The sequence below is a fragment of the Trichechus manatus genome, unplaced genomic scaffold (genome assembly GCF_000243295.1).
Source record: "Trichechus manatus latirostris isolate Lorelei unplaced genomic scaffold, TriManLat1.0 scaffold00084, whole genome shotgun sequence".
Taxonomy (NCBI): Eukaryota; Metazoa; Chordata; class Mammalia; order Sirenia; family Trichechidae; genus Trichechus; species Trichechus manatus.
Genome location: NW_004444020.1, coordinates 2,487,494 through 2,510,383, shown reverse-complemented (window position 1 = coordinate 2,510,383; position 22,890 = coordinate 2,487,494). Strand labels below are relative to the sequence as shown.

At 39.7% G+C, this 22,890-nt stretch overlaps 1 protein-coding gene across 1 annotated transcript in view; it reads right to left on the bottom strand.

The window, feature by feature from the left end:
* Positions 1 to 22,890, bottom strand: part of ACP3 (acid phosphatase 3) — a 53,258-nt gene that overhangs the window by 311 nt on the left and 30,057 nt on the right. Inside the window, 4 exon segments of the mRNA XM_012556994.2 lie at positions 11,540 to 11,643; positions 14,482 to 14,564; positions 18,127 to 18,259; positions 20,066 to 20,158. Of these exon segments, the coding sequence (XP_012412448.1) occupies positions 11,540 to 11,643; positions 14,482 to 14,564; positions 18,127 to 18,259; positions 20,066 to 20,158 (413 nt within the window).

The window sequence follows — 22,890 nt, the reverse complement described above, 5'->3', positions numbered from 1 at the left end:
CTTAATTTCTTTCCATCTAGACTGTAACATGCTAGTTGAGGGACTAGTGAATGAATTTATGGGGACAAGGAGATTTTAGCCAACATAGGCATAAGAATTGGAAATTGGGGTAAGGGGGCCAGATCTGGAGGGTAGAAATGGGAAGGGCTGGTTTGTTAGAAGAGCAGGGGCATAGGAGGTGGGAACAGGATGCATAATCAGAGAAGGGTCAGAGAGGCTATGCATGGCTGGGGGAGTAAGAGGTGATGTTGATGAGCTTTTGAATAACAAGTAGGGGGAGGGACGTGGGTGAGGGCTGTTGGATTTTCCCTCTCCTGTTGTCTCCCTTTCATGCTTCTCATTTGCTCCTTCTTTTTCTCTCTTTTCCCTCTCAATAGTTTTTTTTTTTCAGTTTTTCCTCTTAGTATAGCTCCCCTCTCCTTAACCAGGCTATAAACATGGAGCTGAATAATTTATAACATATGCTTAAATATATAACATGACTTTATTACAAAATTATCCCTCAGAAAGAGGGATAGCTGCATACTGAAGGCCTTACAATCTCTCATATTAAGGAGTGCTCTCTCAATACTTTATTTCAAAAAACAAAGTACTGTTTAGGGATGGTCTGTTAGCTTTAATCAACCTCAGGAAAGCTAGTATGAGGTGCTTATAGAAGTCACTTGCCAATCAAAAAGGGAGAAAAGAAATTTAAGGGACCCTTCTTGGGGTAATTGCAACTGTTGGATATTGTTATAAACAAGCCCTTTGAAATATCACTTTTAAAAGGCATTATAGACTGTAGTGACCACAAATATTCACTTATGAGATATGTTTTAAAATACTTCTCTAATACTATATGAATGAATACTTGTCACTTGGGATAATATTTCTAGTGACAGCATCATACAGAGATTTAAAAATTGTTGTATCTCAAGATATGTTAAAGATGCTAATAGTCCATTAAAATTCAGGATTCTCTTTCTATAGAGTTCTAGCTGAGAGTGACTACATTTCCCAGAATCTCTTGCACCTAAGTGGAATCAAGTGACAAATTTTAGCCAGTAGAATGTGAGCAGAAGTGATATGCGCTCCATCTAGGCTGAGGTAGTTGCCTTCTCCATCCTCTCTTTCTACAAGCTTCATGCAGGTAAGTACAGAACTCTTTAAAGATTGTAGGTCTACAAGATGGAGCCCTAGGTCCTTGAGTCATCATAATATGTGACCAGGAACACCTGCATTGGACTGTTAGATGAGTGAGAAATACATTTCCATTGGGTTAAGCCTCTGAGAATTTGAGGTTCATTTGTTACAGCAGACATAATTACCCTATTAGTTAATAATCTGGAAAATGGTTTTAGGAGACTCAAAACTGATAAAGACACAAGCTAAATATGCATGCAAAGGACTTCCAGTTTCTTGTCTGGAATGTAAAGAGCTTGGAAGTCATCGTTCTTGTACTCACAACAAGAAAAAAACCTGAAAATCAACAACTATGCTTAGATACATCAGAGAATTGAGGTCACAGGGCAAACCGCCTCCCTGAAAACTGGAGGCATACAGGCTGATACAGAGACTCACCGTTTACCAGGAGCAGAATTCACTGCTGCTGAACCCAGCATTGAGTAGGAATACTTAAAGGGTAGTTGACTAACTTCTGGAGACTGAGCTTGGACTGGCTTGAGAAATAAAAACTCCTGGTGGCTCAGCCTTAGGAGGGGCCCACATTTTCATGAGTTTTACCTGCAGGAATCTCATCAGGTTCTCACTGTGAAGCTTGGAGTAAGCTCTCCTCCTGTTTCCAGCAATGGAGGTGGGGGGCAGGGTGGGGAGGAGTAACCATTTTGAAATAGTACTCTATTCTCTTTAACAACAGTCTGTCCTCAGAGGGAAATATTTTACCAAAGCCTACCCTAAATGAGTTTTATCAGACATTAACGTATGTGGAGGAAGGTTAATAACCAACTCCAGTACAGCATTGTCTAGCCTTGGACATGGAGGAAAGGAAATATCTAATTCTAGCCACCTCTTGCCTTCCTATCTCACAAAAGGAGTGACATAAAAAAAGGAGAGAAGTACTTGTGAAGGTCACAACCCAGGGGCACAGTCTCACTAAAAGACTGAAACATAATAATCATAGGATTATAGAATGCTTCCTCTTCCCCCAGACCTTAATACCAATAAACATCAACAGAGAATTACAGGAGATGACAACAGAAAGAAATTCAGTTACAATTATCCAGTACATTATTTCTGGCTTTCAACAAAAAATTACAAGACATGTTGAAAGGCAAAAAACACAGTCTGAAGAGACAGGGCAAACATCAGGACCAGACTTGCATATGGTAGAGATTCTGGAATTATCAGATATACTAAGATATACTAAGAGCTCTAATGGAAAAGGAGTCAACATGCAAGAACAGATGGGTAACATAAGCATAGAGGTGGAAACTCTTAAGACAGAATCAAAAGGAAATGCTAGGCATCAAAAATACTGTAACGGAAATGAATGATGCCTTTGATGGGCTCATCAGTAGACTGGACATGGCTGAGGAAAGAACCAGTGAGCTTGAAGATATATCAATTGAAACTTTCCAAACTGAAAAGCAAAGAGAAAAAAATACTCAAGAAATGAGAACAAAATATCCAAGAATTGTCAGACAATTACAAAATGTGTAACATATGCATAATAGGAAGGCCAGAAGAAGAGAGAAAGGAACAGAAGAAACATTTGAAGTAATAATGACCGAGAATTTTCCAAAATGCTAACAGATACCGAACTACAGATCCAGGAAGCTCGGAGAACACCAAACAGCAGAAATATAAAAAAATATACCTAAGCATGTCATATTAAAACTGCAGAAAAGCAAAGAGAAAATCTTGAAAGAAGCCAGAAGGGGGGGGGGGGGCAAAACACCTTGCATATAAAGGAATAAGGATAAGAATTACATTGGAATTTTCTTCAGAAACCATTCAAGCAAGAACAGAGTGGAGTGAAATTTTTAGTGTTGACAGAAAACAAACAAACAAAAAACCAACCTAGAATTCTGAACCCAGCAAAATTATCCTTCAAAAATGAAAGAGAATTTGACTTTCTCAGACAAACAAAAATTGAAAGAACTTGTTGCCACTAGACCTACTTGCAACAAATGTTAAAAGTTGTTCTTCAGAGAGAAAGAAAATAATATAGGTCAGAAACTCAGATCTACATAAAGAAAGAGCATTCAAGAAACAATAAAGGCAAAATATAACATTTAGTTTTCTTATTCTTAACTTATCTAACAGATAATGGTTTGTCTAAAATAACAATGGCAACAATACATCAGATGATTATAGCTTAAGGATAAGTGAAATGTCTGATAACAAAATTAAAGAAATGGGGCAGGGGGAGGAATGTTATAAGGTACTTATACTACCTGTGAAGCAGAACAGTGTTATTTGAAAGTAACTTAGATTAGTTGTAAATATATATTGAAAACTCTAGAGTAATCACTAAGACAATTTTTAAAAGAAGTATATCAATATGCTAAGAGAAGAGAGAAAATGGATTCATACAAAATACCCAATTCAAGCCAGAGAAGGCAAAAAAAGAAGAAACAAAGAACAAGAGCAACAAACAGAAAACAATTACAAGTATGGTAGATATTAATTCAACTATGTCAATAATCAATTTAAATGTGAATGGTCTAAATATGCCAAATAAAAGAGAGAGACTATTATAGTGGATAAAAAGCCAGGACTGAACTACATGTTGTTAACAAGAAACCACTTGCATATAAAGACACAAATAGATTAAAAGTAAAGGGATGGAGAAAGATATACCATGCTAACATTAATCATAAAATATCTGTCATAGCTATATTAATTTCAGACAAAGCAGATTTCTGATTAAGGAAAATTATCAGGGGTAAAGAGGGGCATTAGGTAATGATAAAGGGGTCTAGTCACCAAGAATATATAACAATCCTTAATGTGCCTAACAGAGCATAAAAATACATGAGACAAAAATTGACCAAGCTGCTTAGAGAAATACACAAATACACTATTATTGTTGGAGACTTAAACATTTCTCTGTCAATAATTAACAGATCCAGTAGGTAAAAAACTAGTAAGGATATGGTTAAACTAAGTAGCACAATTATCAACTGTATTTACTTCACATTATAGAATACATCATCCATTAACAGCTGAATATACATGGAAAATTCACCAAGACAGACCACATCCTGGGTCATAAAACACATCTTAATAAATTTAAAAGAATAGAAATCATTCAAGCTTACAGACCACAATGGAATTAAACTAGAAATTAATAACAGAATGATAGCTAGAAAATCCCAAAGTATTTGGAGATTAAACAACACACTTATAAATAACATATGGGTCAAAGAAGAAGCTCAAAAAATTTAAAAAAAAAAGTTTTGATCTAAATGTAAGTGGAAATACAACTTATCAGTATTTGCAGGATGCAGTTAAGCAGTGCTTAGAGGGAAATTTATAGCACTGAATATATGTATTAGAAAAGAAGAAAGATCTAAAATCAATAAGCTTCTACTTTAGGAAACTTGAGAAAGAAGAACAAATTTAATCTAAAGGAAACGGAAAAAGAAAAATAATAAAAATTAGAACAGAAATCAATGAAATTGAAAACAGGAAAATAACAGAGAAGAAAAAATTAACAAAACCAAAAGCTGATTCTTTGAAAAGATCAATAAAATCAATAAACCTGTAGCCAGGCCAATCAGGAAAAAGAGAGAGAAGACAAAAATTACTAATATTAGAAATGAAGGTGGGCCATCACAGCTGAGCCCCTGGACATTGAAAGGGTAATAAAGGAATAATATGAACAACTCTACACCCACAAATTTGATTACTTAGATGAAATGGACCAATTCCTTGAAAGAGACGATCTACCTAGACTCACACAAGAAGAAATAAATACTCCTAATAGACTTCTATCTATTAAAGAAATTGAATAAACAATAACTTTCAAAAACAGAAAGCACCAGGCCTGGATGGTGTCACTGTTGAATTCTACCAAATGTTTAAAGAAAAATTAACCAAGCCTTCTCAAACTCTTCCAAAAAATAGAAGAGGAGGCAACACTTAATAACTCATTTTATGAGGCCAGCATTACCCTAACACTAAAACCAGACAAAGACATTATTAGGAAGGGAAATTACAGACCATTATCTCTCATGAACATAGATGCAAAAATCCTTAACAAATATTAGCAAATTGAATCTAACAATGTATAAAAATAATTATACTTCATGATCAAATGGAATTTATCCCAGGTATGCCAGGTTGGTTCAACATGTGTAAATCAATTAATGTAATTCATTGTATCAACAGGCTAAAGAAGAAAAATCATATGATCATATCAATAGTAGCAGAGAAAGCATTTGACAAAATCCAACACCTATTCATGACAAAAACTCTCAGCAACTAGAAATAGAGGGAAACTTCCTCAACTTGATAAAGAAAATCTACAAAAATCCTTCAGCTAACATCACATTTAATAGTGAAAAACTATATGCTTTTCCCCTGAGATGGGGAACACGACAAGTATGTCCCCTCTCACCAATCCCAGTCAACATTCTACTGAAAGTTCTAGCCAATGCAAGTAGACAAAAAAAGGAAACAAAAGGTATACAGATTGGGAAGGAAGAAATAAACTGTCTTTGTTCACAGATGATAGGATTGTCTATGTAGAATATCCTAAAGATTTGACCAAAAAAAAAAAAAAAAAAACACAAAAACAAAACCTGGAACTAATAAACAATTATAACATGGTTGCAGGATACAAGGTTAATATACTGTACATTGGCTGTAAACTGAGATTAATCTAAGGAGACCCAAAATGTCACTGTAGTCCACCAGTCAGAGTAGGGGCATATTGAGGTCAGGTTATCAATGGAGTTGGGTCGGGTCTGCCTCACAATGGATCCAGTGAGTCCATGAACCCACTCTGAGGTGATTTCCCTAGTTCCAGAATGCGTAATAGGAATAGACACACTCAGCAACTGGCAGAATCTCCACATTGGTTCCCTGATCTGTGGAGTGAGGGTTATTATGGTAGGAAAGGCCCATGTGGAAGCTGCTAGAACTGCCTCTAGCTAGGAAAATAGTAAACCAAAAGCAATACCACATTCCTGGAGCTATTGAGAGATTAGTGCCAACAGCAAGGACTTGAAGGATGCAGGGGTGGTTATTCCCACCACATCCCTATTCAACTTGCCTGTTAGACCTGTGCAGAAAACAGAACGATCTGGGAGAATGACAGTGGATTATCGTAAACTTAACCAGGTGGTGACTCCAATTGCAGCTGCTGTTTCAGGTGTGGTTTCATTGCTTGAGCAAATTAACATATCCCCTGGTACCTGCTATGCAACTATTAATCTGGCAAATGTTTTTTCTTGATATCTGTTAGTAAAGACCACCAGAAGCAGTTTGCTTTCAACTGGCAAGGCCAATAATACAGTTTCACTGTTCTATCTCAGAGATGTATCAACTCTCCAGCCCTATGTTATAATTTAATTCACAAGGAACTTGATTGCCCTTCCCTTCTACAAGACATCACATTAGTCTATTACATTGATGACATCATGCTGATTGAACCAAGTGAGTAAGAAGTAGCAATTATCATATTTTTTGCAAATAACACACGCCTTCTATGTTTGTTTGCCAACTACACCCTCTCCCCATGAGGTATTTTCACAAGCACCACTATGCCAATTTTTTTTACATGTTGATGTAAAACAAATAGCATAGTGTGCTTACAAACATACCTCGTGGTGGCGGGGAGGGGGGAGGTTTCAGTTGGCAAACAAATGTAGAAGATGCGTGTTACTTGCATAAAAATATGGTGCTCTAGATTTACTAGTAAGACATTTGCATATCAGAGGGTGAAAAATAAATCCAACAAAACTTTAGGGGCCTTCTACCTCAGTGAAATTTCTAGGAGTTCAGTGGTGTGAGGCATGCCAAAATATCCCTTCTAAGGTGAATAGTAAGTTGTTGCATCTGGCCCCTCTTACAGCTAAAAAGAAGGTACAATGCCTAGTGGGCCTTTTTGGATTTTGGAAGCAACATATTCCTCATCTAAGTGTGCTACTCTGGCCCATTTACCAAATGACTCGAAAAGCTGCTAGTTTTGAGTGGAGGCCCAGAATAAGAATAGGCTCTATAACAGGTCCAGGCTGCTGTGCAAGTCACTCTGCCACTTGGGCCATATGATCTAGCTGATCCAATGGTGCTTAAAGTGTCAGTGGCAAATAGAGATGCTGTTTGGAGTCTCTGGCAGGCCCCTATTGGTGAATCACAGCACAGACCCTTAGGATTTTGGAGCAAAGCTTTGCTATTCTCTGCAGATAACTACTTTCCTTTTCAGAAACAGCTTTTGGCGTACTACTGGGCCTTAGCAGAGACTAATGCTTACCCATGGGCCAACGAGTTACCATGTGGCCTGAGCTGCCCATCATGAACTGAGTGTTGTCTGACCCACAGAGTCATAAAATTGGGCATGCACAGCAGCACTCTATCATCAAATGGAAGTAGTATGTATGAGACTGGGCTTGAGCAGGCCCTGAAGACACAAGTAAGTTACATGAGGCAGTGGCCCAAATGCCCATGGCCCCTACTCCTTCTACATTATTTTCTCTCCCATTGTGCATCTGTGGCCTCATTGAGAGTTTCTTATGATCAGTTTACTGAGGAAGAGAAAATTCAAGCCTGGGTTACAGATGGTTCTACACGATATGCAGGTACCACCCAAAGGTAGACAGCTGTAGAACTGCAGCCACTTTCTGAGACATCTCTGAAAAACATTGTGAAGAAAAATCCTCTCAGTGGGCAGAACTCTGAGCAGTGTACCTGGTTGTTCATTTTGCCTGGAAGGAAAAATGGCCAGAGTTGTGACTGTACACTGATTCATAGGCTGTGGTCAATGGTTTGGCTGGAAGGTCAGGTACTTAGAAGGAACATGATTAGAAAATTGGTGACAAGGAGGTATGGGGCAGAGGTGTGTGGATAGACCTTTATGAATGGGCAAAAAATATGAAGATATTTGTGTCCCATGTGAATGCTCACTAAAGGGTGACCTCAGCAGGGAAGAATTTTAATAATAAAGTGGATAAGATGACGTGTTCTGTGGATACCAGTCAGCTTCTTTCCCCAGTAACTCCTGTCATGAACCAAGGAGTTCATGAACAGAGTAGCTATGGTGACAGGGATGGAGGTTATGCATGGGCTCAACAACACAGACTTCCATTCACCAAGGCTGACTTGGCTACAGCCACTGCTGAGTGTCTAGTCTACAAGCAGCAGAGACCAACACTGAGTCCCCAATACGGCACCGTTCCTTGGGTGATCATCCAGCTACTTGGTGGCAGGTTCATTACATTAGACCACTTCCATCATGGAAGGGGCAGCTTTTTGTTCTCAGTTGAATAGACCCTTAATCTGACTACGGATTTGCCTTCTCTGCAAGCAATGCTTCTGCCAAAACTACCATCCATAAACTTAGTGAAAGCCTTGTCCACAGTCATAGTATTTCACACAGCATTGTTTCTGATCAAGGAACTCACGTTACAGCAAATAAAGTGTGACCATGAGCTCATGATCATGGAATTTACTGATTTTACCCTGTTCCCCATCATCCTAAAGCAGCTAGCTTGATGACTCAGTTACAGTACCAGCTAGGTGGCAATACCTTAGCAGTACAAGAGGCTGTATATACTCTAAATCAGCGTCCAATATATAGTGCTGTTTCTCCCATAGCCAGAATCCATGGGTCCCAGAATTGAGGAGTAGAAACGGGAGGGGTACCACATACTATTACTCCTAGAGATCCACTAGCAAAATTTTTGCTTCCTGTACTGTGACCATATGCTCCATTGGTCTAGAGGTCTTAGTTCCAAAGGGGAGAATGTTTCCATCAGGAGACACAATGATTCCATTGAACCAGATGTTAAGAATGCCACCTGGCCATTTTGGGCTCCACATGCCTCTGAATCAACAGGCAAAGAAGGGAGTTACCACACTAGCTGGTGTAATTGATCCTGATTACTGGGGGAAATTGGACTGTTATTACACAATGAAAGTAAGGAAGAGTATGTCAGTAATATAGGAGATCCCTTAGGGCATTACTACCATTCTCTGTGATTAAAGGCAATGGGCTCCAATGGAAAACTACAATAGTTTAATTCAAGCAGGACTACTAATGACCCAGACCCATCAGAAATGAAGGTTTAGGTCATCCTACCAGGTAAAGAATAATCGCCAGCTGAGGTGCTTGCTGAGGGCAAAGGGAATATGGACTGGATAGTGGAAGAAGGTAGTTTTAAATACAAGCTACAATCACATGACCAAGTTGCCGAAATGAAGTCTATAATTTTTATGAGTATTCTGTATTTTGTTATGAATGTGCATGTGTGTGTCTCAGATACGTTTGTTTTCTTCCCTCTCTCATCCCCTTATCATACAACATAGATATATTAACTTTACATCACAGGATTTAAGTTATAGGATATCAAGGAGAAGAGTGAACATCACCCAAGGATTTTGCATCCTTTTCTGGGAAAAGGGTTAATGTGTCCTGGATAGTTGTAACATGTTAGGCAGAAGTATGACTTTGTTATTCTATTTATTTTGAGATTAAGTATGGTTCAAGGAGATATGTATGGGTGCCAAGTGGTCAAGGGGTGAACTGGGATGGTTAATTTTAGTGTCAACTTGGCTAGGCTATAGCAGCCAAGTATTTGGTCAAACATTAGTGTACCATATTTTTATGCAAATTATGCACGCCTTCTACATTTGTTTGCCAGCCACACCCTCCTCCCACAAGGTATTTTCATAATTGCCACTATGCCAGTGTTTTTTCACATGTTGCTGTAAAAAAAAATTAGCGTAGCACGCTTATGAAAATACCTCACTGGGGGAGGGTGCAGTTGGCAAACAATATATATATACCCTATTAGTTTTGTTTCTCTGGAGAACCCTGACTAATACAGTCAAGATCACTTAATATGTAGGAATATACAGCTTTTGTTAACTTGTATCCTCCTTGTTCCTAATTTTAAGGGCAGATAAGTTTTACCTTTGATATTTCTCCAGAATTAAAAAAAAAAAAAAATCTCAATATAACAATAACTTGGACTTCTACCTGTACATGGCCCTTGGTTAATTTCATTTTATATGTCAATGTCTCTCAGTTGAAAAATACCCCACACTTGATTGTTTGGCTAGTCTCCATTTCACGTGTCTTGTTTCCCCGCCTTGACTTAGGTAGTTGGGAACAAGGTTAGCTAAGACCACATTTGAGTTCTTCTTTGTGATGCCTGCCGCCTAGTTAGGGGTTCAATAAAGGAGGGACCTACTCTTCCTTAATTGTGCGGGATTCACTTTCTTTGTAAGCAGTGAAGATGTTGGCTGAGAATAAGATAATCTCTGCACTGCCGTTCCCTTACTCTACAAATTCAGGAGGCCAGAAGCCTGGACTGGCTACATAATTTGCAGGACTCAATGAAAAATGAAAATGTGGGGACCCTTGTTTAAAAAGTATTAAGAATTTCAGGATAGCAACAGCAGAGCATTAAATCCAAGTGCAGGGTTTGCTGAGCACAGGGCCCTGTGCAGCTGCATGGGTCCCACACCCGTGAAGCCAGCCCTGCCTGCAGTTGTGACTGCCCTGGGGCGAGGGCAAAATGTATCCCCCCAACCAACCCTAAACCAAAGCTCTGGGGTCAGTGTCCTAACTCTGCCCTTTCCTTGTTTTTATTCCACCAATACATTCTGGTCTGATGACTTGCCAACAACACCTCACCCTTCTCCTCCCAATGAGAATGCTATTGGCACAGCAGATACTAACTTTTGGTATGACTTTGGCTACAGGGACCAACCAGTCCTGGTTTGCCTAGGACTTTCCCAGTTTTAACACTGAAATTCCCATGTTCCAGGAGCCCCTTCAGTTCTGGGTAAATCAGGACGATTGGTTACTCTAACCTTGGCCCTTTTGGTGAGTTCAAGCCAAGCTTTGGTTAGCTGGGGAAAGTAAACTCTGGTCACAAGCTACACTTCAAGAATCTTGACTGGTGGAAATGAAACACTAGAACCTGCATGTGTATGTTTGAGTCTTTAAATTAATTTAAAGATCATTATTGTATAATCATCACCAAACTATTTATTTATTTATCTATTTTTAGTATCTTTTACTAGGCCGTGTTTTCCAAGAAAACTATGTAATATCTGCATATTCCTTTGAAGCTCTGAATTCTCTTTTTAGAAAAAAAACATAATTTCTGTCACTCAGAGTAGTTATATAAAATTTATTTTTCACCTACTATGTATGTACATTATTCTCCAACAAAAGTCTTCATGAAAACAAAGAAAAAAGATCCATGAGTAGGCAGAGATACTATTACTCACCAATATTCTCCTCGGCGAATATCAAACCAAAGGGAACCAGACAGGCGAAGCAACCCTTGAGCCAGTAATAAGATAATAACAAAGTCTGGAGTCCAGTGATGTTGATTTTGATAAGTACCTCTCAGAAACTTACCCCTTGTCAAGGTACAATTCTGTGATGTGGCAGGAAGCATAGGGAGGAAGTTGTCCATTGTAAACATCTAGCGCCATCTGTAGGCCGCTCACAGTAGTGTCATGCTAAAGAGATTTGAAACATCATTTTTGATCTTTACCTCTGGTTTAGGTTTACGTTCAATAGGTATTAAGCACATATAAAGTACCATGATGGTTTATTTCCAACAAATTGTCCAATTAAATTTCTCATACTCCCATGACTTAAAAAAACCCAAAACCTGTTGCCATCGAGTCAATTCCGATAAGAAAAAGAGCGGAAGAGAACACATTTTGGTTGAGTATGTTGGTTGCTTTAGTTGTGTGCTGTAGATTCCGACTCACAGAAACCCTATAGTACAAAGAAGAACTGCCCCGTAGCGTTTCCAAGGAGCGGCCTGTAGACTCGAACTGTCGACCTTTTCATTAGTAGCCGAGTTTTCAACCACTGCGCCACCTGGGTTCCAGCTGCATGCTAGGCAGAGTGGTTTACAAACATATCACTATTCTCCTTTAAGAGATGAAGAAACTAAGACACAGAGAAATTAAGTAATTTGCTTAATGCCATATAGCCCCCGAAGTGGAGAAAATAAATTTAAACCAAGCCTTCTGACGTTAAGTTCTGTGCCTTTTCTACTAGAACATATCTTTGCTTTAGCTTCTTTCATTGATTTTCATCAAATTTTAAAATATGTTGGGACACATTAATGCTAGATTATATTTTCTGTATATTAGTATCGTCTGCTATTTTAAAGTTAGGGAAGAGCATATGAGGTTATAAATGTTTAGGGAGGATAAAATGTAAGGAAGCAGAGTGTGTAGCTTAAAAATAATTGTAACATTAATTTTTTTTTTTTTAGTGTGGCAGGAAGGCATAGAGGACTGGTTTTCAGTCCCAGTTTCACCATTAATCAGCTTTCTAATCTTAGGCAATCTCTGACTTTCATATGTACAAAATGGGGATAATATTTGGCTGCCTAAATTGTATGGCAGTATATTCGAAAGGAGTTAGAACTGATTTAACAGAGAAAGAAATGGAGTTACAGATAGAAGACTTTCTACAACAAGTTAGAACTGGAAACCAGATAAGAAAATAGAAAAATCAACAGATCTGACGAATTTCAGGCCCACCTCTCTCCAGGAGGGGGGCCCTGGAAGGTGCAAATGGTTAACTTGCTCTGCTGCTAATTGAAAGGTTGGAGGTTCGAGTCCACCCAGAGATGTCTTGAAAGAAAGGCCTGGTGATATGCTTCTGAACAATCAGCTATTAAAAACCCTATGGAGCACAGTTCTTTCCTGACACGCACAAGGCTGCTATGAGTTGGAGTTGACACCGTGGCGACTGGTTTTACTGGTTCTCTCCAGGAAGCACTGCACTCTGCTCCCTTCATGGATCCTTCCTTTAATCTATACCATTTAGAACACCTGACTGTAAGCAAACTTCCCTATATCTTCCGTCACCCCTTCCACTTTATTGCATGAATGAAAGCATGGCTTTCTCCAGCCAAATCACATTTGAGAAACTTCTGTCATAGAGACAGGGGGTGGGAGAAGGAGTCAGCATACTATGTCCTGTTTGCCTATTTGTCTGGGACTCCATGGGCAGCCATTTCAAAGCATGATACATTTCTAGCATTATTCCCCAACAGTGTCCCTTTCCTTGGTTCCTGTTCCAAAATGGTGTCTTCTCCAGGATCCCTTTTCTTTCTGGTGCCAAATGTTACCTAACTTCAAGTTGCAACTCTCTTTTCTTTCCCCTTCTTTCCGTTTATCATTTGGAGATCTCTACTTAGATGTCTTGGCATTTCAAACTCAATTGTCTAATTAGTCACCTGTTCTGATGGTTCCATCCTTCCAGCCTTCAAGGCTTATAACCTTGCCATCATCTGTGGCTTCACCTTCCACATCATTGCCCTTCACCCATATTCCAATTTGTCACTGAGTCCTGCACACTTAGCTTTCCTTTGTAACCCCACTACCTCTTTTCCTCTTCTGTTGCTGCCCTGGTTTTAGGCCACATCCTCACCTTTCTAGACTATAGCAAAAGCTTTGTACACCATATTCTGTTCCCACCCTCTCCCTCCTCCAGTCCATTCTACTACTCTTGTCACCTCTTGACCCACTTTCCCTGAGCAAACACCTTTAGGAGGTTCTCCCTTGCTTCATTACTCCTCTTATTTGTTAACCAAAGAAGCAGGACCAGGTGGCCTTTAAGCTGCCTTCCAACTCAAACATTTAAAGATTCTACATTGGCATTATTTAATACAACTTTCTGCAATGATGGAAATGTTTATATGTGTGTAGTCCCATTCAGTAGCCACTAGCCATCTGAGGCTACTGAGCACTTGAAATGTGGCTAGTGCCTCTGAGGCACTTAATTTTTCATTCTATTTAATTATAATGAATTTAAATTTAAATAGCCACAGACGGCTAGTGGGTGCCGTATTGGACAGCACAGTTAATACATACCTAATCTTATACCAGCTTCTCCACAAGATCCTGGCCTTCCACTTCTTTCCTAATAATTTCCTTCATATGCCTCACAGTGCAGTGAGGAACTGTTTACCAACCCTTCCCGTCTTGATGCCTTTGACGGGCTGCCTACTCCAGGAATCCTTCCTGCTTTTCTTCTCCACCCTCCCCACCAGAAGTAAAGCTTCCCTTCTTCTCTGAGTCATCAAAACACTTGCTTGTATGGCATTTCTATAATGCTTTGCATGGTGTTTGTGTGTTTGCTTGTCTTCTTGTCAGTATTAGATTGTAAATTCCTCAAGGGCCAGAATTATGTGTTTAATTCCAGAAGCTTTCAACAGCTGCCAACCATCTACTGGGCGATGGGGAAATGAAGACAAGGATGAGACCCCCATCCTCAAAGAGATCACACACTTGAACACATGGATGTTGAATGAAGACAAAAATACTTACTCCTGAATACATAACAAGTTTTCTGTGGTTTGATGGCTGAGTGGCATTCTTCATGTTATTGAGAATTTCATTGACCAGGACACCTTAAAGAAGATAAATTGACAATGGATCTGAACCAAATACAGCTGTATATTCTAGTTCATGAGCTTTTTGTCAGTTCATAGTTGGGGGCTTTCCCTGCCATGACCCTCATGACTTAAGAAGAAAGGGAAAGAACTAATTTTGGTTGAACATCTGCTGTGTGCTAGGCAATGTCATTTATATACACTATTTCACTGAATCCTAACTTCTAATCCCTATTTATAGGTGAGGAAATCGGAGGTCAGAGATATTAAGTGATTTGCCCAAGGTCACATGCTGGGTAATGAGAGCTGGATTGGGAAACTAGGGCTCAACTATACCAGGTTGTGTTAAAGCTCAAGTTAGGAGACTGAAAAACTTAGATAAATCTTAGATTTTTTTTTTCTTCAGGTCATAAAAGACAGTTGCCAGTCAATGATCTTCTCAAGTGCAGGCTTGATGTAACAACATGGTGTGTACTCTCTGTCTTCTCGCTTCCATTCTCTGGGCGTCAGGCTTGGGAGATACCAAGGGAGAAAGCAGCTCTCTGGATGTCTTTACGGGCTGGACTGTTCTGTGGACCATTTCCTTAGGTTACTAGGGTGTCACTATTAGGGGGGCAGCCAGCATCTTTAGCTTTCAGCTGAGAACTCCATCTGTCTCCAGTAGAGACATTTTTGCCCTTCACATCCAAAGATCCAGCTGTTGTTGCTCTTGAGATTGTGAATGGCTGACGCATGATTCACAGTCTCCATCCTATTTACAGACACCGAAGGCTGTGGAATACCTCATTTTGCCAGATGATGTTTTAAGGACATGTTGTCTCAGGGACTTTCACAACCATCACCTAAAACTATACTCATCCTTTGTTTGGTGGTCTCTCTGCTGTGCATGTGCTTTCCTGGCTTGAAGATGACCATTTTTTTCATAATGAGGAGGACATTGATGTTACAGACTGACTATAATCCAAGACTCTGTGGTCCACTTGCAAATACACTGAACAGACACTATGCTAGGTGAATCAGACATGCTCTTTGAACACAAAAATCTCATAAAATAGTAGGAAGAGAAAAGTCTGCATGCCAAAAAACACAATAAAGGGCTAATTAAAGAGAGTGATGATTTATCCTTTCTGTAGATGCTGGGATTTCCTCAAAGGTGACTGGAAGAAGCTGGACACTATATCTCTAACAGGTCTAAATCTCTCACTTCCAGATAGGGTTGCCCTCTGGAGACCTTTAGGGACTTTTAGCTTGACCTTCATGACACATTGGCACTAAACTTTGTGGCCAAGTTTCTGGGAGTCATGACAACCCTTCTGCAATTAGCAGCTTCTCCCTCTTCAATAGGGGCCTTTTTGGGTAGCCTGCAGCCTCCATAATAGAATATGTCAACTCTTGGTTCTGTGGCGATTGTCTTTCTTGTATAGGACTAACTAGGGGTGACTGTCACAATTATCCCCAGGTTCTAGCATGCCGATAATTCTGTTTTATAGGTGGGGAAGCAAGGGTCAGAGAAGAAGGCTCTGTAACTTGTAACAAGATTATACAACTTGTATGCAGAGAAGCTGGGGTTTGAACCTAGCATGTCTGACTTCAAAACCCTTGCTCTTAATTGTTAGACTACACAGTAGCATAAAAACTAGCATCTATGTTTTCTGTTGCATCCTTTATTAAATTTGCATAATTTAGATAAAATACCATTGATCTTATAGCATAAACTTTACTTTTCTCACTGTTGGGCTATAGCAGGGGTCAGCAAGTTTTCCTGCAACGGACCACAGGGTAAATATGTTTGGCTTCCCAGGCTAATAAGGTTTGTTGGTCGCAACTACTCAACTCTGCTGTTGTAACATGAAAGCAGCCACAGATAACGTGTAAACGAATGTGTGTGGCTGTGTTTCAAACAAACTTTATTTACAAAAAATGGACAGTGGACTGGATTTGGCCTGCAGGCTGCAGTTTGCTAATCCCTGATCTGAAGCAAGAAGAGGGCTCTATTAACACTGAAAATGACTAGTTGTATATTCCTAAAGTAGTCTTAGGGATTTTTTTGGTGTGTATGTGTTGGAACAGGAGAAAGATGTGGCAGTCTGCTCCCTTAAAGATTACAGCCTTGGAAAACCTATGGGGCAATTCTACTCTGTCCTATAGGGTCGCTATGAGTCGGAATAGACTTGACGGCAGTGGGGATGTGTTGGAGGGAGCTCTGGTGGCATAATGGTTAAGAGCCTGGCTGCTAACCAAAAGGTCGGCAGTTGAAATCCACCAGCCACTCCATGGAAACCCTACGGGGCAGTTCTACTCTGTCCTATAGGGTCATTATGAGTCGGAATCAACTCAATGGCAGGGGGCGCGGTTTAAATGTTGGAGGAATCTTTCTGAACAGTGTTATCTCTGACAGCAGCTGGTAGAACAGATGTTTTGGTAAAGGTCAGAAGATGATGGTCGGAGTCCTGATGTTCCCACATGACTCTGTGTTACCCAGTCAATACATATTTTCTGTGCATGATTGTGTTCAGCTGTGTCATCATTCGACACGCATGCAGTTGACAAATCTCTCTTGCCTAGTCAGATCTGAACAGTAGGCTGGGCTTGTGTTTTGACAGAAACCATTTAGGAAACAATTTCCTGGCTTATAAATCCCACTGGAATTCCTCCAGGAAGTAGGTCAGGCACCTCCCACAAGGAGAAGCCTTTAGAACCCAAGGCCAGGAATGCATCTCAGGGAAGGGATCTGATAGACAGAATCTGCTTATCCACTCATCAGATGGGGAAACTGGGACCCAGAGAGGGGAAGTGACTTCCTCCAAATGCAATCTTCTAGTAACCAAAGGGAGAAAAAGAAGGAACACGAGAAAGCTGCTGGGATAAACCTCATCTCTTATTCATACACATCCCCTGAATCCATTATTAGACTATTATGGACTCCTGCCTGGCTTTCCCTGCATTTTTCTTCACCATCTCTTGCATCTAGAGAAGTGCTTCTCACACTGTAATGTACTTACGAAGTACCTTAGGAATTTAATAAAATGCAGATTCTGATTCATCTGGTCTCAGGTGGAGCCTGAGAGTCTGCGTTTCTAACAAGCTGCTAGGCAATGCTGCTGGTGCCAGCCTATGAATTGCAGTTTGAGTAGTGAGGACAGGGGCTAGATTGAGGGGCTAGATTCCTTAGCCTATCATGACTAGGCTGGGGGGAAATAAATCAGGAGTTCATCTCCACCATCTGATGGGGCTTGGGACTAAGTCATATTGCTGGCATCTCGTGGGCTAGGAATTACATAGCCAACAAGGCACCCCTGCTACTTCTGCATTCTTTGTTGGTTTAGTTCATGAGATTGACTTTCTCCTGGCCTCTGGCCCTACACACGGGCTGTATCCTGCTGGGTAATTTGTTTTTTTCATACATTAATTCATTTTAATCCTCACAGCAGCCTTACAAAGTAGGTCTCATTATTATCCCCATTTTGCAGAATAGAAACTGGTGCAAGAGAGATTAAGTGATTGGTGGTAGCACTAGGTCTCAGACCTAGATCTACCAACCACAAACCTAATATGCTCTTCTCATTTATTTTATACTTACCCCCCTGGAGTCTAGATTTCTCTTTTTGCTTGTGAATTCCATAGAGGGACAAGACGGACAATTCTGATAATTCTCTCAGCTTAGTCATGGTATCCTCAGTAACCCAGGAAGGTAAAGTGAAATTGTGAGTTCTCTGTAACAAAGAAAAAGGAAGAAAATGTGCATGCATTTTTTGTTTCTGACTGTCCTCTTTGTTGACTTTTTATCCTCTTTCACCCTACAAGAGCTACTGGGTCTAGCCTTCCTTGTCCTGCTATTTCTTTCAAGGACAACTTTATATTTTGATAAGTCGTGATGTTGAGTCTCAGAAGAAAAACTAATTTGTCCCTTCCTACCAAGTCGATAGCTTTTGACTTAACTAACTCTGGATCAATGGGTGATTTATATTTTGCAGGGTATCAGTGTGTGCAGAACAGTAAGAATGTACCTCATTCCTTCATGAAAGGTTTAGAAATCTTTCGTAAACCCATGGGGAAAGTAAAATCTGGCAAAGAATAAACTTGCCAGGATTCGACAATGCTTCCTTAAAAACTGAATGAGCTGCCTGAGAGGTTACCTGGGAAAGGCAATGTATTTCTGGAGTCTTCAATAATGTACCTCCCACCCCCATCAGATTCTAGTTCAGACTCTTCGGGGAACTCTGCACCTTGCACACAGTAGGCACTTGGTGAATGAATATTTGCGAAATGGATGAAAAAGACCTACAGCAGGGCAGGTGGAGATATTGTGCAAATATTTATTACAAGCTATGGAGAGGTGATGGCAAAGTGGTTACGAGCTCAGGCTGCTAACCAAAAGATTGGCGGTTAGGATCCGCCAGCGGCTCCTTGGAAACCCTGTGGGGCACTTCTACTCTGTCCTATAGGGTTGCTATGAGTCAGAATCGACTCAACGGCAACAACATGGAGAGTTGATTAGGAGTCCCCCAGTTTCAAAGGTAGGATTGAGAGAGAGAGTTCATGAGAGAGGAGACCAAAGTGAAGAGATCTACAGAGGAAATGATGTGGGTGGGGAGGATGAAAATGATACCACATACCATGGCCACATTATGGAATAGCTCAGATCAAACTGTAGTAAGGAAGAACAAAAATGTCAAGATGGGAACCAAAACATAGGATCTTGTCTCCACTGAAGACTCTTTTCATAAGGCAAATAAATCACTGAACCAAATGCTGAAGATAGAGCAAAACTCTGAGGAAAGTAGCATGTGCTTAGGCCTATTAACTCTTTCACGTCTTCATGGAGGAGGGACACACTGTGTCACCTGTTATTGAGACAGAACTATGAAATTACTTGCTGGCCAGATATTCATGACCTCAACATCAGAGTAGGACGAGTAGTCAGAATTTGGGCAGTCAAACGTGGGCAGTCAGAATTTAGCCCTGGGATTTAGTGAACTGGTTGGAAACAAGAATATAGAGTACTCCTTTTGGCCAGAAGGTAGACCATGGTGAATGAAAAACACCACATAATCTTGAAAGACAAAATAATAATGAATCTAGCAACAAGGATTATTTCATATGCACAGTCCAGCGAGGAAGAGGTCCTTTACTGAGAAGCCAATTTCAATAGCCTGGCTTATAGCTGGCTTGCTAACTGATATTTCCAAAAATCAAGTAATTTTTTTCTCTTTCTTATACAAAAGCATTGCTTTTTTTCCCCATTAAAATCCATCACAGGAGTCCAGTATTGCTGAGTGACTGAAAAATAAGAAAGCGGCAAGGCATGGAAGAAAAACAAGTTTCTAAAAGGTGAAAACATAATAGAAAAGAGAAGTTAGGATCTTTAAGTTAATATAAAGAAGTTTTGAGTTATGTTTCAATGTCAAAGGAAGGATAAGTAATACATCTGCAAAAAAAAATAATGTGTTTTTCTGTTCCAAATAGGCACAAATCATAAAGTCAGATTGTAAATTAATCTTTGATAATTTTTTCTTTACCTCACACAATAAAGGGTCATAGACTCTACTCCAAATTCCAGCAAGGGACTGATCCTTGTACCCTGAAAGTTTTGGCAAGGTTTCCATAAAATCCTGAAACACACACAGAGGGGAAGATTTTTTTACATCAGGATTTCTCAACTTCAGCATTATTGACATTTTGGTTGGCTAATTCTTTGTTGTGGGAGGCTGTCCTGTGCATTGTAAGATGTTTAGCAGTATCCCTGGCCTCTCCCCACTAGATGCCAGGATCAAGATGGCAGTTGTGACAACCAAAAATGTCTCCAGATATTAACATATGTCCCCCGGGGGCAAAATCACCCCCTTTGAGAACCATTGTTCTTCATAGAAAAGTGCACCAGTAATGTAGACTGTGAAAATGCTTACCCAAAGAATTTTACACACACTAATTGATCACTTCTCATTATTACACTAAAAATACCGACCAGTGCTGGTTCACTGCCACGTGTTCCTGATTTGTCCTGGAATCAATGGAAGTGCACTGCTTCAAATTCTTTTTGGAAGGAGGTGAAATATAGCTCACATACAAATGAGAGGCTGAGGTGAGAGAGAAAGGCATGTTGCAGTTCAGGAAAACACAACAGAAACAGGATCTGGGTATCTGATTAAAGATGTGAAATCTGATTGGGATACAAACATCCTGCTAGGTTCTGTATTATTCTTGGATTTTCACAACAAAGAGACTCAGTGTTCAGCTATCTGACTCAACCATTCATGGCAGCAATTTCTAGGAAAACTTTTGGAAGATACTGCTTATTCTAAATCAAGGGGAAGATTTTCTAGGAAAAAATAATTTGCCAGTATTAATCCCAAGAAAGACAAACAGATCGATGTCCATACAATAAATTTTATGAATAATTGTTAAAAAGCTCCCACTCCGACACCACCTCCGCCTCCTCAAAAAAAAGTCCCAGGGCCAGATAATTTCATGAAGGAATTCTGCCAAGCTTTTAAAGAGTAAATTATTCAAATGTTATTTTAAATGTACTGGAGCATAGAAACAGGGGAAAAAAAACAACAACTTCCATTTAAAAAAAAATAAATTACGTATAATATTGATACTGATGAAGACTGGCTGGAAAAGAAAACCGTAGGCCAATGTCACCTGTGAATATCAATGCAAAAAATATAAATTAAATTATTACTTAAGTAATCCAATAGCACATTAAAAGAAAGCGGTTTATTGTAAAAAATGCAAAGTAGGTTCAGTATTAGTAAATCTATGAGTATAATTAATCATAGTAGTTGATCCAAGGAGAAAAATAACTTGATTATATCCAAAAGATGTTAATAAGAAAGATGAATACTTCCTTAACTTGATAAAAATATGCTTATCTTGGCTCTAGAGACAGAATTTTTTTTTAATTGTACTTTAGATGAAGGTTTACAGAACAAATAGTTTCTCATTAAACAGTTAGTATACATATTGTTTTATGACAATGGTTAACAACCCCACAACATGTCAACACTGTCTCTTCTCAACCTTGGGTTCCCTATTACCAGCTTTCCTGTCCCCTCATGCCTTCTAGTCCTTGTCCCTGGGCTGTTGTGCCCCTTTAGTCTCGTTTTGTTTTATGAGGCTGTCTAATCTTTTGCTGAAGGGTGAACCTCAGGAGTGACTTCATTACTGAGCTAAAAGGGTGTCCGGAGGCCATACTCTTGGGATTTCTCCAGTCTCTGTCAAGGCCAGTAAGTCTGGTCTTTTTTTGTGAGTTAGAACTTTGTTCTACATTTTTCTCCAGCTCTGTCCGGGACCCTCTATTGTGATCCCTGTCAGAGCAGTCAGTCAGTGGTGGTAGCCGGGCACCATCTAGTTCTACTGAACTCAGTCTAGTGGAGGCCATGGTAGTTGTGGTCCATTAGTCCTTTGACTAATCTTGCCCTTGTATCTTGTTTTCTTCATTCTCCCTTGCTCCTGAAGGGGTGAGATCAGTGGAATATCTTAGATGGCTGCTCACAGGATTTTAAGACCCCAGATACTACTCACCAAGGTAGAATGTAGAACATTTTCTTTATAAACTGTGTTATGCCAATTGAGCTTGATGTTCCCCAAGACCATGGCTCCACAGCCCTCCACCCAGCAATTTGGTCCCTCAGGGAGTTTGGATGTGTCTATGGAGCTTCCATGATCTTTCCCTGTACAAGTTGTGCTGGTTTCCCCAGTATTGTGTACTGTCTTACCCTTCACCAAAGTTATCACTTATCTATCGTTTTAGTATTTCCCCCCTCCCCCACTCTCCCATCCCTCGTAACCAACAAAGATTGTCTCTTTTTGTGTGTAACCTTTGTCATGAGTTTTTACAGTAGTGGTCTCATACAGTATTTGTCCTTTTGTGATTGACTTATTTCACTCAGTATAATATCCTCCACTTTCATCCATGTTATGAGATGCTTCACAGATTCATCATTGTTCTTTATTCTTGCATAATACTCCCTTGTGTGTATGTACCATAGTTTGTTTATTCATTCATCTGTTGATGGGCATCTAGGTTGTTTCCATCTTTTTGATATTTTGAACAATGCTGCAAAGAACACAGGTGTGCATATGTCTATTCATGTGATGGATCTTATTTCTCTAGGATATATTTCTAGGAGTGGGATTGTTGGATCGTATGGTACCTCTATTTCTAGCTTTCTAAGGAAGCACCATATCATTTTCCAAAATGGTTGTATCATTTTGCATTCCCACCAGCAATGCATAAGAGTTCTGATCTCCCCGCAGCCCCTCCAACATTTGTTATTTCCAGTGTTTTTGATTCGTGCCAGTAATGCCTGGGTGAGATGGTATCTCATTTGTGGTTTTA